Source organism: Typopeltis vanoorti, chromosome 18 (assembly GCF_054136105.1).
Source record: "Typopeltis vanoorti isolate ZY-2024b chromosome 18, IOZ_Tvanoo_1.0, whole genome shotgun sequence".
Taxonomy (NCBI): Eukaryota; Metazoa; Arthropoda; class Arachnida; order Uropygi; family Thelyphonidae; genus Typopeltis; species Typopeltis vanoorti.
Genome location: NC_143566.1, coordinates 39,190,307 through 39,207,795, shown reverse-complemented (window position 1 = coordinate 39,207,795; position 17,489 = coordinate 39,190,307). Strand labels below are relative to the sequence as shown.

The 17,489-nt window shown below is 34.9% G+C and overlaps 1 protein-coding gene across 1 annotated transcript in view; it reads left to right on the top strand.

The window, feature by feature from the left end:
• kis (chromodomain helicase DNA binding protein kismet) overlaps positions 1 to 17,489 on the top strand; it is a 945,984-nt gene that overhangs the window by 770,463 nt on the left and 158,032 nt on the right. The window contains exons 42-43 of the mRNA XM_090408660.1: positions 9,882 to 9,948; positions 16,457 to 17,229. Of these exons, the coding sequence (XP_090264786.1) occupies positions 9,882 to 9,948; positions 16,457 to 17,229 (840 nt within the window). The remainder of the gene's footprint in view (positions 1 to 9,881; positions 9,949 to 16,456; positions 17,230 to 17,489) is intronic.

Genomic DNA, 17,489 nt, shown 5'->3' with positions numbered 1-17,489 from the left:
GGTTTTGTATATGTTGCTCCACAGAGGAAAAGATCCACACTAGATGTGGTCTGAGCTGCCTAGAGGACAGACAGCATTCATGGTATACTTAGATAGGTCACTAGTGAGGAAGAGATCCAATGAGTTTGTGGAGTGGTTGGGGTTGTCTGGTATTCTGGTTGACATGTGAACAATTTGTGTGAAATCATTTGCAATTGTAAATGTTTCAGACTCTCTGAGGTAGAATGAGATAGTGATTTTACGCCAAAAGATGTCAAAACTGTGAGATTTCAAATTGAATATGATTTGGCATAGTATATCGAAGCAAACCTATACACAAATCCCACCTCTGAGATAAAAGGAGTCAAAGAATGCATAGTTGGGAAATCAGAAATAAGTAGTGTTTTGAGGAAGTTGAGATTTGTGTTTCTGTCATGAAAAATAGATGAGGTTTGACTGTCTGGAGGTGGAAGTGAATATCATTGAGGTTAGAACTGAGATTGTATATATTTGTGAAATGGATCTGGAACGTTCTTTGAAGTTGCTGTTGAGTGCATGGGTCCCATGCTGTCCATATACAGTATTTTATTAGTTTAGGTTTCCACACTGGATATTTGCAGAATTTTTTTTTTTTTTTTTTTCCACTAATGTTCCTTCTTTGCAATTAATTGTCCATTTCTCATCTCCACTTTGACTTTTCTCTTCGAGTTCTTTTCATAAATGCCACCTTTATTCATGCTGAGCTTAGTTCAGATCTGGCCATGCTCATACATATGATAAGAGGCTGGTGCCTTCTGACTTGTTGTTCATAGCTGATATGAATCTACTCATCAGTGTATTGCAGTCACTTTTATTATGCACAGGAAGTTCATTTCATATCTCCCTGTAATCGTGGGCCAGAAGCGGCAACACCTGACTATATTTTGGGATCAAAGTTGCACTGTTCAATGAGCCTGCAAATGTCCCTTATCATTGCATTGTTTCAGAATGGTAATTCACAACGAAGGCATTATAATTCTTGTTTTCTGTGTCAGTCGTGTCTTGAATAGTGTTGCCAATTTAGCTTTTTTTTTTTTTTCTTCCCTAGCTCCAAAAATTTTAATCTGGCACCTAGCTCCAAATCTAGCTCCTTCAGAATGTTTCAGCTCTTTTTAGTTGTTTTTATAACTTACTGTTAAAGAAATTGTTTTAAAAGTTTTCCAGATGTTCGCATTTGATAAGGAATTGTATTGTACGTTTGGGGCAAGCATTGTACACGTTTCAAATGCATGATGACGCCAGTCAGTCACGTGGCCCAACAGTCTGCCATTTTGTCGCCTTAAAGTTGATAGCACCTCTACAAGTTAGTCTTTGCACAGTGTTCTGGTTGGTAGTTACGATAGCGAGTGGGAAGTTTACAAAGACTGATCGTAATTCGTTGCAGTAAAGAGTTGTATACCCTTCTTCAAAAATGAGCAAAATGAAAAATAAAGCTTACAAGCAAAAATTTAGGAGGGAGTGGTTGCAAATGGGATGTTTAGTAATTGGTTGTGTGAAGTTCCTGGTGACACTACAAAAGGCCACTGTAAGTTTTGCAGATGTGATATAGCTGCTAAATATTGTCAGCTTGTAAAGCATAGCGAAACTAAGAAACATCTTGCTGCAGTTCCATATAAAGCTGTTCCTATTACAAATATGCTTGTGAAAAAGTCTGAGACCACGAACTTTGAAGGTAAGTTAATATTATTTCTTTGTTGTCACTCATCATTCAACAGTTACGATCATCTAGTAGATCTTTGCAAAAGTATCATCCCAGACGGTCAAATTATGTCAAAGGTACAAATGCACCGAACTAAGTGCTCTGCAATTGTAAAGAATATTCTAAGTGAGCATTTTGAAGAAGATCTAATTGCGGACATTGGAGATGAAAATTTCAGCTTGCTAATAGATGAATCGAATGTTATCACAGTGAATAAGATTTTAGGAATGGCCATCATTTATTATAGCAAGAAATTCAGCAAAATTATGCATACATTTCTGAGCATGGTGGTTCTAGAAAAGTGTGGTGCTAGTGGTTTTGTGGTTGCACTGAAAAAAGAGCTCTTGACCAAGAAACTGGACATTAAAAATTTCATTGCAATTGGTACAGACAACACCAGTGTTATGGTTGGTGTCAATAATGGCATTTATATACAAGTGAAGGCATATATTCCCTCCTTAATTTTAATTAGATGTGTATACTATTCATTACAACTGGCAACGTCTCACACTTGTGCAGAATCTCTCCCAAGAAAATTCTAATTTTCTTGGGAGAGAATTAGAATTTTCAAATTAGAATTAGAATCTATCAAACTATCAATGAAAATGATGCACCTCTGAAAATTGTTAGCAATTGTGCAAAGGTGGCTCTCTATTGAACTTGCAGTAGACAGAATTCTCAGCCAATGGTTGGAATTAAAACTCACTTCAAAGTCGTGAGTGTGACTGAGAAATGTTACAAAGCTCAAATTTTGTGGGAGATGTACAAAGATGAAAGGAATCTTCTGTACCTCTTATTTTTGCATTCTGTTCAAGTTCAGCAAGTTAACAAAATTTTCGAATCTAACAGTGCAGATAAGATGAGATTATTTGAAGACCTTTCTCGTTTGATTCGCTCTATTGCTAATATGTTAGTGCTACCATCATCCACAGTCGACCCTCTAGAGTTAGATTGATGACTATTTGGATCCCAATCCAAATCTTGGTTACAGATTTGAAAGAAAAATTTCAGAGTTGATGATACAAAAGAAAATAATGCAAAATGATGACCGAAATCTTAGACGTAGAGGAAAACAGTTTCTTCTTGGTCTCTTAAACAGCTTAAGAAAAGGTTGTCTGAAAACTTGATTATTTTAAGAATGATGTCTTCTTTTTCAGTTGACAATACCCTGAAACATTTCAGTCATATAAAAGAACCTGCTACTCCCATCTTAGAAATAATGATGAAAACAGAAAAAGATGTTGCTGCTGCTGAGTACCAGTACAATACTATCCACTTAAATAAATGGACAAATATAGAAAACACCGAGCTATTCTGGACTGAAGTACGAGAATATAAAGATGCATCTGGAATGAATCCATTTAAAGAAATTGCTTAGTGCAATAAATTTATTAATACTGCCAAATTCTAATGCGGAAATTGAACGAATTTTTAGTTCCATGGATGTAGTTAAAACTAAATTAAGAAACAAGATAGAATTGTCAATGCTGACAGCTATTTTGTCAATCAAGTATGGCCTCAGGCATAACAACAAGTGCTGTACGGACTATCATTTACCAGCATCAACACTGAGTAATATGGGAACAATGGCCACATATAATAAAGCTGAAAATCTAACTGAAAATGTGGGTAAATTAAGTGCAGAAGACCACATGGAAGATGTATTTAGTCATTTATATGCAAGTATCACTTCAACTTGAATAAAGTAAGTAACTTAAAAGTATCAGCTACTACTTTTAAATTTTTTGCTTCAAATTTTTATTTTTAACTCCTTTCTAGCTCTCTTTTTTTTTTTTTAAGATTTAGCTGTTTTTAGTCATTTTCATTTGGCAACACTAGTCTTGAGCTGACAAGGCAATAAAGTCGAGAAGTTTGATGACATTGGCAGTGGTTAGAATCAAGACTCTGGTCATGAATTGCTTCCAGTTTTTTCAATTGTGTTGATTTTCCAGGAGAAGGTTTTGCCAAGACATTGTTCAAGGCTGTCAATGCGCATTCCAAGGTTTAGGAGGTAACAGTGCAGAGACATAGATGACAACAAAATGGCTAACTGAGATTACTTAGAAGTTTAAGCACTGATTAGTTGATTTTAACACAATTGGCATGAGTCCACCAAATATCACATTGTAAACTGTTTGTCTCCTCCAAAATATCTTGTTTGCAGCTTTGGCATTTTAAAGCTTCAAGGTATCTGTCTGCAGTGGTGAGACTCAAAGCCTTTTTCATTGATCAGTTTGTTGCCATCTTTGCTTCATGCTGCACATGGTCTGCTAGGCTTTATGGCCGATATTAAAATGCAGAAACACTTCTTTTTAAATGCTCAGGATCTTATGGTTGGTATAGCATTCTTCAGTTCCTTATTATTACTGTACTTTCGTTTGGGACAAAAGATTGGGTAAAATCACTTCTAAAATGATATAATATCAGAGCACAATCTTCATGTAACACAGTTCTTGTCCTTATACTTTGTGCTTAAGTTTTCATTGCCTTAGTGACATTATGAAGGTTTAAAAATAGAACAGGTATGCTGCATAGATTGTTAATACCTTTATAATATCACAAAAACAATGACAAAATATAAGCACCTCAAAAATATGACTTTATTCTATAAAAATTTTAGACTTTCAAACAGACAGGTTAAGGTTTACATTGTTTTAGTCTACCAATATCCTGACAATTCCAAATTTTATTGCATGGGAGTTCTCTTCTGATTATTTAGCTACTACTCGGTATTTAGAGTAATTAAATTCTTCATTTCCATCCTATGAGGGAAAAAGCACATGGATATCCAGCATGAACAATGAAGTTCTTATTCTTTAATTTAGTTGTAAATGGAAAAGAATGCATCATATCCTTCCTGCTGAAAAATTTTCACCAGCGTTTTACATTGAATTACATGACATCTGACCTAATATACAATAATATACACAGTGATATTGTTCTCTAGAGTTTTAGCAGTGATCTTAATATCACCTTGCTATCTAGTGTTGCAAAAGGCCAACAGTTAATCATTATCTGTCATTTGTAGTTTAAAGAATTATTTCCACATCTCACCCTTATTTTATAACAAAAAAAAATCAAAAATTAGTCATACTGATATTCATTATTTGCAAATTTACCAACTTTACCATTACCTAGCAACAGAAAATCAGTCATTCCAATCTCCTTTATTGCAGTCTTACCAATTATTTCAAGATTAACTCCCCCAACTACACTAGTGAAAGAGTTGAAGAAATATATATATAATGTATATAAAATATATTTTATTTCACATATTTGTTGTACTCCTAAATTTTAAAATTACATATAGCTGCAAGATACAGTAGAAGAAATTGAATATAAACATTGTCAAATTCCTGATATGTATCCTTTGTGGGTGTACAGGATATTATGATGATACTACATGAAAAGTTTACATCATTACTAACTTCTCAACAGTTTTCCTTCAAATTAATGTTATATGTCAGGGCTCCACTATTGTCAGATCTTATATTCTGAAATTGATACTATCTCTGCACTTAAGTAATTTTTCTGAGAACTTTCATATCTGGGATCTCCACCAGCTCTCAAATTCAGAAGTTCATATTTCCTTGAATACTGTCTAGTATATTGCTAGTGTAGTTTTTTGACTAATTTCTCTCTTATTCCTTATCAATTTATTCTGTTGTCTATTTCCATATTTCATTTCCCAGTATTCTTCAATGAAAATTGTACCTAAACAGCCGAAATGCTTTATTCCTTCAGGATGCAGGTGATGTTTTCAGTTTTCCTGCCTATGTTTATAGTCGGTCTTTTTATTGCTGATTTTCATATCAAATTTATTACAACAGTTATTCATTTTAGTTAGAGAATCCTGCAGGCTTGTATTGGATTTATTTAGGAGTGTAACATTATCTGCGTATAGTAAAGACCTGAAATTAACATCTCCAATTTTCACTTTTCATATTAGGTCTTACCATACTTTCTTTTATAATGCGATTCATATACAACAATCCCTCGATTAATGCACCTAATGCGTTCTTTAAAACTGGAGCATTAATTGAAAACGCACTAATCGAATATAATAACCTATGGGAAAATGTGTAGTTCGTTCCTCATATTTCTATTTTGACTCTTAATTTTTTTATAAAAGAATTAGGGTATGTCTCAGGGCCTAGTTAAAGGAAAACTATGAAGCTGAAAGATAATAAAACATATTCAGAATATAAATTTATTATTCTGCTTCTTAACAAAGAATTGAGCTAACGTAGTTTGGTAGTCTGTTTGGTAGTCCACTAAGCATTGCTGCTTAAAAACTTCAATTGTACGAAAACTATTTTCAAATTGTTTCTGTGAAACCTCTTTGGCTTGTCAGTGATTAAATTTTCTTCATATTCTTCAGGATCTTCCTGCTGTGCATCTAAATTTAGCAGGTTGGAATCACTCAACTTCTCAGAATGAGATTTAATTAACTTAGATTCATTTGAAAAGCCTCTAAAATCATTTGCACATGTGCTTCCAAATGGCTCACATATTGCTAGCAGTAATTTCATTCTACCTTGCGATTTATAACCAGGCTGAGATTTCTCTGATTTGGCTAGAATAATCTTGGAAGGCATTCGCTTCCAAAAAATGGCCGGTTTCATCGACATTAAATATTTGTTGATCACACTAGTCCACTTACACAATTTTCTTCAAAATTTCTGGATATCTCCTTATCTGCACTTGTAGCTTTGCCTGTGATTAGAACATTATGTAGGCTATTTCTCTTTTTGAAACGCTCAAATCACCCAGCACTAATGTGGAATTCTTCTTTTCCATTATTGATAGCCCTTTCTTTCCAGGTTACAAAGAGACAATGCTTTTGATTTAATAAGGCCAGTGTTTAGTGGGATCCGTTTTTGGTTACAATCTTCGATCCATGTAAAAAGAAGTCTCTCTAATTCAATCATTATAATACTTTGATTTCGAGTGCATGCAGGATAAACTTGAAGCAGCATTACCTTTCTCTTTGTATTCAGCAGTTGATTCACCCATCTTTGTGTTCTTGTCCTATCTTTGCTCTGGACTCGCCTTGTTCATTTTTCTTTATTATTTCAAGTTTTTCTTCTAATCAGATTACTTTTAGAATCATTTTCACACTTCTATTTTTTGCTCACTAATTCTTTTACTCATGATTAAAGGTTAGGAAAATAATTTAAAATAAAAAAGTAAGGAAAACAATTGCACGAGATATGATCAACAAAATGCTATGTAAAGCAGACAACATAAATTTTTGCGGTAAATTTGGAACAGTGTACATGGAAATAGTGTAGTATGCCATTAAAAAATAATTTTGTAAAATGTTTCAAATTGGTAACTAAATTATTTCATCCTGGTGAGTGATTTTTATAAATAGTTAGCCATTAAAAATGTATAGATCGAAAATTTTTTAAATCTGTAACATTTATTTTTAAGATGTATATAGTTGCACTAATCGAATTTGGGTATCGAAAAAATGATGCGGGGGGTGCATTAATCGAGGGATTGCTGTATATGATGAATAACAGTGGAGATTAATGTTCTCCCTCATCACACACACATACCTTTACCTCCTTTATTTCTACTTACTGACTTGCAAAACTTGGTGATAGACTCTATATTGCTCAATATAGTATTCCATATATGCACCATATAATAGTAGCATTTTGAGCAGCTTTTCTCTTGGCACCTTATCATATGTCTCTTCTAGATCTACAAAACTTAAATGCAGATCCTCATTATATTCCTATGATTTCTAAACTATTTGCCTTAAAGAAAAAAAATCTAATCCTGACAACTTTAATTTGATCTGAACTCAGCATGCCCTTCTTAAGAATTCTCTTCAATGTTTCTAATCCTTTTCTCAAGTATGCTTGCATAAATCTCCAGGAATACTCAGTAGGGAAATTCCTCTGTAATTCTCACATTCTGTTTTATTTCTCTTTTATAGTACTATTCTCCAGTCATCTGCAATTTCACTCCCAACCAGGTCCTTCTGAATTACATGCAGTGCAGACACTGTAAAACTTTATACATCCGTGTCTGAACATTCCTAGTTAATATCATCTGGTCCATCTGCTTTTCCACAGTTAAGGTTTTTGGAGGGTTTTCTACTTTATGCATTGATGTCTACTGCTGATTGCATTCATCTTGAATATTTTTTAGTGCTGTTCTAGCATTTCAGAGCATCTGTAGCTCAGTCAGTTTATGTGCCTTTGGTTAGAAAGACATAAGTTTGAATCCCATCCATAATGTAGCGAACCTTTATCAGAGCTTTTCAGTTTAGGAGGAGTTAGGGGTGTTGTATGGAGGTAACAGAATTATAGAATCGTGGTTAAAACCATGCTTCTATAATTCTAAAGATAGTTCAAAGGCTTTTAGAACCACTGATGAAAGAAGTGCAAGAACACTGCATCTGACACAACCTTCGAACTATCCATAGATTTTATAACCATAATTCTAGGATAATCTGGCCACCTCTCTATGAGATCATCAAACTTAACTTTAACTGAAAAGCTTTATCAGAGATGATAAAGATAACATTTTGACATAAAATTTTTCATGTGAAGTTTTCACGTCATCTTTCAAACAATACTCTTTCCTCTTTTTATAAGCTTTTTCAATAACTTTCAGAACATTTTCCAGGACAGAGGTATCCAGCTATCAACCAATTAGTATCTCAGGAGTGGTGGTGAAGATTTTGGAAAAATTCGTTAAGGCTCACATTCAAAAATGGGTTGACAGTGAATGCAGTGTGCAACTCTTACTTTGCAATGAGCAACATGGGTTTACTAAGGGAAGGTCATGTTTTAGCAACTTGCTCACATTCTGTAACAATGGTAACATTGTTACTATACAAGAGGAATGGATACACCATAATACTTTTGGATTTTGCTCAGGCTTTTGACAGAATACAGCATGGTAGACTGTTGCATAAATTCGAGAATATGGGTTTGAATTATAGAATATTAGCATGGATAAGAGGATGGCTGACTGACAGATATCAAAAAGTGGTATATAGGGGATGTGAGTTTGCAAAAAGTGAAGTAACCAGTAATGTACTACAAGGATCAGTGCTTGGTCCTCTGTTATTCAATCTATACATTAATGATAATGGGAAGGATTTGACAAGTGACATACAGCTATTTGCTGATGATGCAAATATAGGTAGGGTAATCAGGAATGCTGCTGATATGCAGTAGTTGCAGAATGATTTGAATAGGCTGGAATTGTGGGCATGGGAAAATGGATGTCGGTTCAATGTCAGTAAATGTAAAGTCATTCACTTTGGTGTGATTAGTTATCCACTGTCATATTATATTGGAGGGATTATGCTTGAAGAAAATTATGAGGCTAGGGATCTGGGAGCGTTAGTAGATAGGAAGTTGAAGTTCAGGGGCCATGTAGCAAAGATTTCAAATACAACTCAAAGGATAATTGCAATGCTGAAGCAAACGTTCACATGTAAAGATGAGGATGTCATTTTGCCTCTTTACAAGGCCTTGATAAGACCTCACTTGGACCTTGTGTGCAAACAGGAGAAAGAGAGGTGATATAATTGAAACTTACAAACTTCTGAACGGGTCATACAGGATTTCAATTCATGGAATTTTTTAATTTATGGAGGTTGGGGAAAAGCAAGAGGACATCCTTGGAAGCTGAGAATGAATGCTACTAAGAAGGGGATTGGGGCTAGATTTTTCTCTTATAGGTGGTACGTGATTGGAATGGATTGCCATTGGATGTTGCGAGTACAAGCAGTGTAAATGAATTCAAGAATTAGTAAGATAGCTGGTGCATATAGTATGTGACCTCCCTCGATGAGTCCCTGACTCCCTGGAGGTCTCTCTTAATAATAATAATAATAATAATTTTACCACCTTTATCTGCTAATAGCTTTATCATCATCATCATCATCCTCATTGTCATTGATTGCAGAGGACACTTTCGAGTATGAGTTGAATAATGAACAGCTAAGAGGTAGTTGGATGTATTCCACTTATATAAATCAAAACTTCCTTTAAAATTCCCTTAGGGGTTAGAAAAATTGTGATATTTTAACATTTGACCAATAGACAGATCAGTTATTAAATTCATTTTAAATCTAATTTATTTATTTATCTTCTATATGGAAGAATTTTATCTTTGTATTTTATGTTTGCAGGGTGAAGGGTTGAAATTACACAGAAGACGACGACGTAGAAGAAGATTCGAAATTGAAGCTGAAAGAGGTATGTTTTCATGTGTAATGTTGTTTTCTATTAAAAATTGTGCTCAATTATCCCCTCTGTAGTCTATCACAAGGAGATTTTGCTGTGAACTAATAAAAGTACATTGTGTGCTGCTGAAAATTCCTCTTGACATCAAAAGAAATTACGTGTGTGTGTGGGTGGGTACACACACACACACTGGTGTCCAAAACCTAAGGACAAACACTATTTTCGAAGATTACAACACATTCAGATGAATCAGCTTGTGGCAATTTATATAACTGATGATTTCAAGTGGACAACTAGTACACATTCAGATTTTCAATTTCGCACTCAAAGGGGTCACGTGGTAGCACTCAACAGGATATAAGGCTGTGCTAAGTGATATATGTTTGAAGGAAGCTCTTTTCGTGAAGGAAAGAAGTTGGATGTCTTATAATGTCTCAACAACATCATCTAGATTTCACTTGAGGAAGAATTATTGGAAAGCTTGAAGAAGGCTGTAGAATTACTGATATTGCCAGAGAGTTTGAAATCTTGCATAATGTATCCAAGCTCTTGGCAGAATTTCAAACTAATGTAATGTGTTCCAGATGTTTGATGAGGGTGCCCTCACTCTACCACAGAGCATAAAGAGAAATTTTTTTTGTTATAACAGCAAAACATAATTGCACGGCAGGTCAGCTTGTGAGTCGGCTCCATTCAAGTACAAGTGTGTGGATATCTCGACAAACTGTGACAAGTAGGTCTATGTGCCTGAAGGCCTGTAGTCTGCATCCCTTTATCTATAACTCATTGTAGAACATGTTTTTAGTGGTGTTGTATCCTTAAAAATTGGACAAGAAACCAATAGGATAATGTACTCTTTACTGATGAGAGTCATTTTAGTCTTTCATCTGATTCAAGATGACACGTGATCTGACATGAAAGTGGTACTGCTTACCATCATGAAATGTTCTTGAAAGGAATTGGTATGGCAGTGCTGGGGGTCATGAATCAGCTTTATCATCAGTTACCCTAACACATTTGCATCAGAGTGATTGAAACACCCTCATCACTACCTTTAACCTTTTGGCATGGCAAGAGAAATATCACTTCCCACTGCAGTTTCATGTTTGTGAACCACTGGATGCGCCACATCATGATGGTTCTACAATTGTAACTAAAGCTGCATGGAGGGGAAACGAATGTGTTTTGCATTAATATATATTACAGTAATAACTAATAATTAACTAAAAACAAAAATTAAGGAGAACAATATATTTGGTTGGTATATTTGAATTACTAAAAGGTGTAAATATGTGAACCATCATTAACATAAGAATAACAGATATAAGGGAGAGAAAGAACAAGCTAAATAGAAATACTTTCATTACTAACAAATGAATTATTAATAATTTATATTGGTCATATTATATGTACATGTCCTATAAGTTGCAGGATGGAGCAAATAGCATAAACTCTGGGCATCATTACCAAAAAAAAACTTATGAAGCAATGGAAAGAGATTTGTTTTTGAACTGTAAATAAATACTAATAATAAACAGAGGCTGTATACATTTGATATCAAGGTAAATAACAATAGGAGAGAGGCTAATCCAATGAACTAATATGTTGATCATGTGATTCATCTAGGCATGGCCTGAATAAGTGTAGGTTAATGGAGCAGCAAATCATCTTGCACAATTTGTTGCACTTGTAATGTGTATTTATTTCTGATTCATATATATTTTACTTGGTTTTTCTAAGAATTTTATGTATTCATTGATGATCAGTATATGCTTTTTACATAGTGATTTATGCATAAATAATTTCTGATCATAATCAGAATTATTCACCTTGTGAACCCTACATTCATTGCATAACTTTTTTTCCCTTTACTTTTTCTCAACAGCTCTTCTGCCTTATCAGTAATAGATATTTTGCATAGTCTAGTATTTTGTTGATCAGCAGGTACAGTCCACATTTTATAATAATACTTAAAAGAATTCATTTTTATTCAGAATAGATGAATTTTTACTTACTACATCTGTTCTTTATGAAGAGTGGAAAGAAATCTCTCTTCTGCCTTATCAGTAATAGATATCTTGCATGGTCGAGTATTTTGTTGGAGATCAGCAGGCACAGTCTTTTTCATTATCACAGTCATTATCATTTTATAATAATACTTAAAGAATTCATTTTTATTCAGGATAGATGAATTTTTACTTACTACATCTGTTCTTTATGAAGACTGGGAGGAAAATGTTCCTTTAGCATGAAAAACATTCTGTCCTCAACAGACACTTTACTGCAGAAGCAAGAACAGACAAACAAGTAGGTTTATTGTATCGCTAAATACAGTGCAGAGACATTTTACAACCTATGTACTATATTTAGTGAAAATTAGTGTAATTAGAGACAAATGGAATAAGACTTCATAATGAAAAACAACTTTTCCTTTATGCATAATTATTCTACAAGCATGCAGGCAAAAGAGGTTTATTGTAATACCAAACATAGTATTGAACTAAACACATTTGTCCCAACATCCTCTTTCAGATTTTCAGTTGCAGAAAATAATTAAATTTATTGCTTTCTGCACACGCAGAAAGCAATAAATTTATGTAAAGCAAAATTGCCTTTGAGATTTTTGATATAATTTAGATGGTTCACAAATGCTAATTTTATAAATAAAATTTTACAGAAAAAAGTTGCAGCTAACGTGCTGTATAAATTTTGTGAAAATATGAGTACCCAATGTCAGCGACATATGTTAAAGCTGGTTCCTGCAGACAGTGTCCATGCTTGCAGTCACTGCCCAGTGTGAATGCATTAATATACACACTAATGAATATAAATTAAATGCTCCTGAATTGAGGACTCTGTTTTAGCTCTTATTTGTAAAGATTTATTCATTTATATATGCATTCTCTTAAAATATAAAATGGCTAGTCCATTTGATATCAGCTTTCCGATTATGTTTTTCAGATGACGCACCATAAACTGACATCAGTCAACTTCTAAACTAGCATTTTCTCACAATGCATATCTGCGCTACATGCATCAGAATAGTGAATTTCATTACTAAAACCAACTGTTTTTATTGGCTTTCACTGTATATATATGAAGAAGAGCCTCCGTACCTCAGTCAGTTTTGACGATGCCCTTTGTTTGGAAAGAACATGGGTTTCAATCCCATCTAGGATGCAAAGAACCTTAATCAGTGCTTTTGAACTGAAGGTGAGTTAGCCTGTCTCATATGGAGGTAGAGAGCTTTTTCATTCCTCAGAATAGGCAAACTGGCCATTAGAACATTCAATTAACATACGTAATACACTGCCTGTAGGGAACTACAGTTGGCGCTCTGCCAAGGGGCTGCAAAACAGGCAAGAAACCAATGGACAAATAGTCCAGCAGTATCCACAGCAGTGTACTGGTTAAAGGGCCAGTCCCATCCAGGTACCAGCTAAGGGATGGGAGGAGGAATGAAGAAATATGCTAAACTGATATAACATGGGGGGAAAATTGACTTGTATTCATCTTTTAAAAAAAAAAAACTGTCTAATCAAGGAAGCTAATGCTGTTTAACTAAGCTAGATAAATTTTGCTGCTTGTTTATTTTTGTTTCTTCAATTCATCCAATAACACAAAAACTGGAGTGAATAATATTTATTCAAATGATAATTTAATACAAAGTAGAATGCAAACAATGGATTGATTTGAAATATTGAGAGCTACATGATGTTATACATGAAACAATGCAAAGGCTTAACTGAGGCATAATTAATTAATAACTAATAATGTCACTTCAGACATCACACTGCTCACTGTTTCAAATCAGTTCATTGTTTGCATTATCTTTAAACTACTGTTTGTTACTGATAATAGCCTGTAATTTTCAGATCAAAATTATGGCCTTTGAATAAATATTATTCACTCCTTTCCTTGTGTTATCGAATGAATTAAAGAAACCATGTGACACAAATATCACTAAAAAGAACTATTTATTTTTGTATTTTATTTTACTAATCACAGCCGAGGCAGTGAGTGTGTCAGAATTGGAAAATGTAGCATTGGACGTCTGCTTTTTGCAGATGACCTAGTTCTGCTTAGCTCTTCCACAGATGACCTCCAGCGGACCCTGGATAGGTTTGTAGCTGTTTGTGCAGATGCCAGAATGAAGATCAGTGTGGCCAAAACTGAAACATTTGTGGACAACCATCCCAGTGCAATCTAAATGTAAGTGGAGTCCCAGTGAGACAGGTGGAGAAGTTTAAATACCTTGGGTCTATATTCACGAATGATGGAAAATGGGATGTAGAGCTAGATACTCGAATTGGCTTAGCGAGCTCAATATTGTGGGAGCTTGGCCGTTCGGTAGTATTGAAGCGGGAGTTGCCAGAAGGCAAAGCTGGCTGTCTTCAATACAGTCTATGTCCCCATCCTCGCCTATGGTCATGAGAGTTGGGTAATGACCGAAAGAATGCGGACACGAATCCATGCGACTGAAATGAGGTTCCTTCGAGGGGTTGCGGGGCTGACAAAACTCGACAGAGTCAGAAGCTCTGCAATTCGGGAAACCCTCAATACTCAACCGCTGCTTCTCTGTGTTGAGAGATCACAGTTATGCTGGTACAGGCACCTGGTCAGAATGCCACAAGAGAGGCTCCCTCAGCAGGCCCTCTTTGCCAGGCCAGAGGGTGGAAGGCCAAGGACTCGCTGGATAGATTATATCCAAAACCTTGGGTGGACACATTTGGGAATCCCACCAGAACACCTGAGCTTGGTGTCAGAGGATCGTGACCATTGGAAGTTCCTCTTGCAGCTGTTGCCCCCACAAGCCAATTAGGAAGAGTTGGCCTTGAAGATATATGTATGTATTTTACTAATCTACTTAGTCTGCTTACAGACTCTTCTGTATTTAGAAGGCAAATTTATAGTATGAAAGGATTTTACTCATTGTAAGTTTTAAATATATACTTATGCATCTTTCATGAACAGAAATCCAGAAAGTTGTGCACTTTGGCATGATTCGAGTTCCAGTGGAATATTATATTGCAGCTTGGTTATGCTACAAGAAACTGAGGAGGCAAGGGATCTTGGCATATTGGTGGATAGGAACTAAAAGTTCAAAGGTCACATAGCAAAAGTTGCAAATACAACTCAGAGGATAATTGCAATGTTGCAGTGAACCTTGACATGTAAGGATAAGGAGGTCATTTTGCCTCTTTATAAGGCTTTGATGACTCATAACTTATTTTAACAGTATTAACAACACCTAATGAACTATTTTATATAAAAAAGATGTTTATTAACTGACATACATACATATATATATATATCACTGAATTTCAAATCATCATCTTCAGAACATGTTATAGTTTATATGCGACATGTTATGCAGCATGTTATAGTATATATGCGACAATGAGCAAGTGAAACAATTCAAATTGTAGTAGACAAGAGATCTAAAATCCTAATTTGGCACCCTCTAATGTTGTAAAAAAAAAGAAAAGAAGTATTACAGCTACATAGGAGTCGATCTTAAGATACAAGTTTTCCAAATTTTTGACAAATTAATGCAACCATATTTGTTCAGGTTAGGAGAATTCTTCATAGCCATGGCTGACTCTAAAAAATAATCTCTCAGTAGCCATAAAAATAATCTTAGTTTCAGAAAGATTATTTTTAGAAATAGCTGTCAGTTTAATGTTAGTAAGTGTAAAGTTGTGCACTTTGGCATGATTAGAGTTCCAGTGGAATATTATATTGTAGCTGGGTTATGCTACAAGAAACTGAGGAGGCAAAGGGATCTTGGCGTATTGGTGGATAGGAACTAAAAGTTCAAAGGTCACATAGCAAACGTTGCAAATACAACTCAGAGGATAATTGCAATGTTGAAGTGAACCTTGACATGTAAGGATAAGGAAGTCATTTTGCCTCTTTATAAGGCTTTGATAAGACCACACCTGGATTATTGTGTACAGATTAATTTAAATTATATTAAAAACGTTTTTTTTTTTTTTAAATTCTTTTACATAATGTGTTATTTACTTTTTATTATCTTGTGTACCTTTGTAACCATCATAATGGTGCAGTATGCCCCTTACAGTCATTGACAAACCATAATCTGATCAACCAACCATTCTTATTGCATGACACTTTGGTTCCCACAATACTCATAGAATATTATTCTTTGCAATATTTTTATTTGCATTATTTGCAACACTACACAACTGTTTGTTCATACTACATGTCACTAATTTGTTGTGGTGATGTTAACTCCCCCACTTCCTAGAAATTTTTTTTTTTTTTTTCATTCGTGTATTTATGATAAGAAATCATTGAAGTTCTAAAGTAGGCATATAGCTAGTTATTATTGTAGAGAAGGAAACTTCTCTCTCTCTCTCTCTCACACACACACACACACACACACACACACACACACACACACACACACACACACACACACACACACACACACACACACACACACAATTTGAATCTGGGTAAATTTTTCAATTTATGTGGTTTTTTTTTTTTTCAGCTAAACTTCGAGCTCTTCTATCTCATAACATGCAACAGCAACAGCTTCAACAAGTACAGCAGTTTTTAACTCCAACAACAACAGCTGCACCATCTTCTCTATTAAGAACTAAACCATGGGAAGAGAATGATGAAAAGCAGTCATTGCTTACATCATCTCTTGCTACAACAGCAGCAACAACAACAGCAACATCATCTTCACTAACTTCTGTTTCAACTTCATCATCTAGTGGTCCACCTCCAGCTCATCAGAATTCTGCTACTCCTCGCTTAACCACTTTGGGAACGTTAGATCTACGGGTAAAAATGAGCACATCATCAAATTTAACATTCCCACCTAGTATTACTGAATCTGTTTCAGAACCAACTGGATCACCTTCCTCTCCCATGGATTTAAGTTCAACATCTGTTCCATTTGGTCTTCCTCCATATCATTCAAATCACCTTAGTAGAAATAATCAGCATACAAATCAGAAAAGCAGTAATTCATCTGTAAATAGCACCCCTAAAAATAGGGGGCGTGGCCGGGGAAAAGGAAAATGGCTTTCTAGTGGTGGAAGTCGTATAGATGCATTAGCTCTTAATCTTCAAGCAAGAAAACAGCAACAAATCTTAGAAGAACAACGACAACAGAAACAGCAAAGTGACCATTCATTATATCAGATGTTGCAAGATTACCCAGATAAACAGTCTGAATTAAGTGAGCATGAAGAAGGACAAAGATTGCATGAAAAATCAGGGGTTGAGGAGGAATCACGTTTAAAAAAGAAAAAGGTATGATTAATATATGTGATAATTTGCTTATAAATTTTTCTTATGTAAATAACTTGAATATTTTCATTGTTCCTTATAAATTAAAATTCCTGTGCTTTTCATATGAATCATTCACGTTAATTATTGAATATTATTACCTTACAACAGGCGTTCCCAACCCTATGCCCGCGGGCACCATGTGGCGCCCGTCGACCAATTTGTGTGTGCCTGCTGCTGTTCAACTGTGTGCCGTATAGTTCGAAATAATCACGTGCACATCA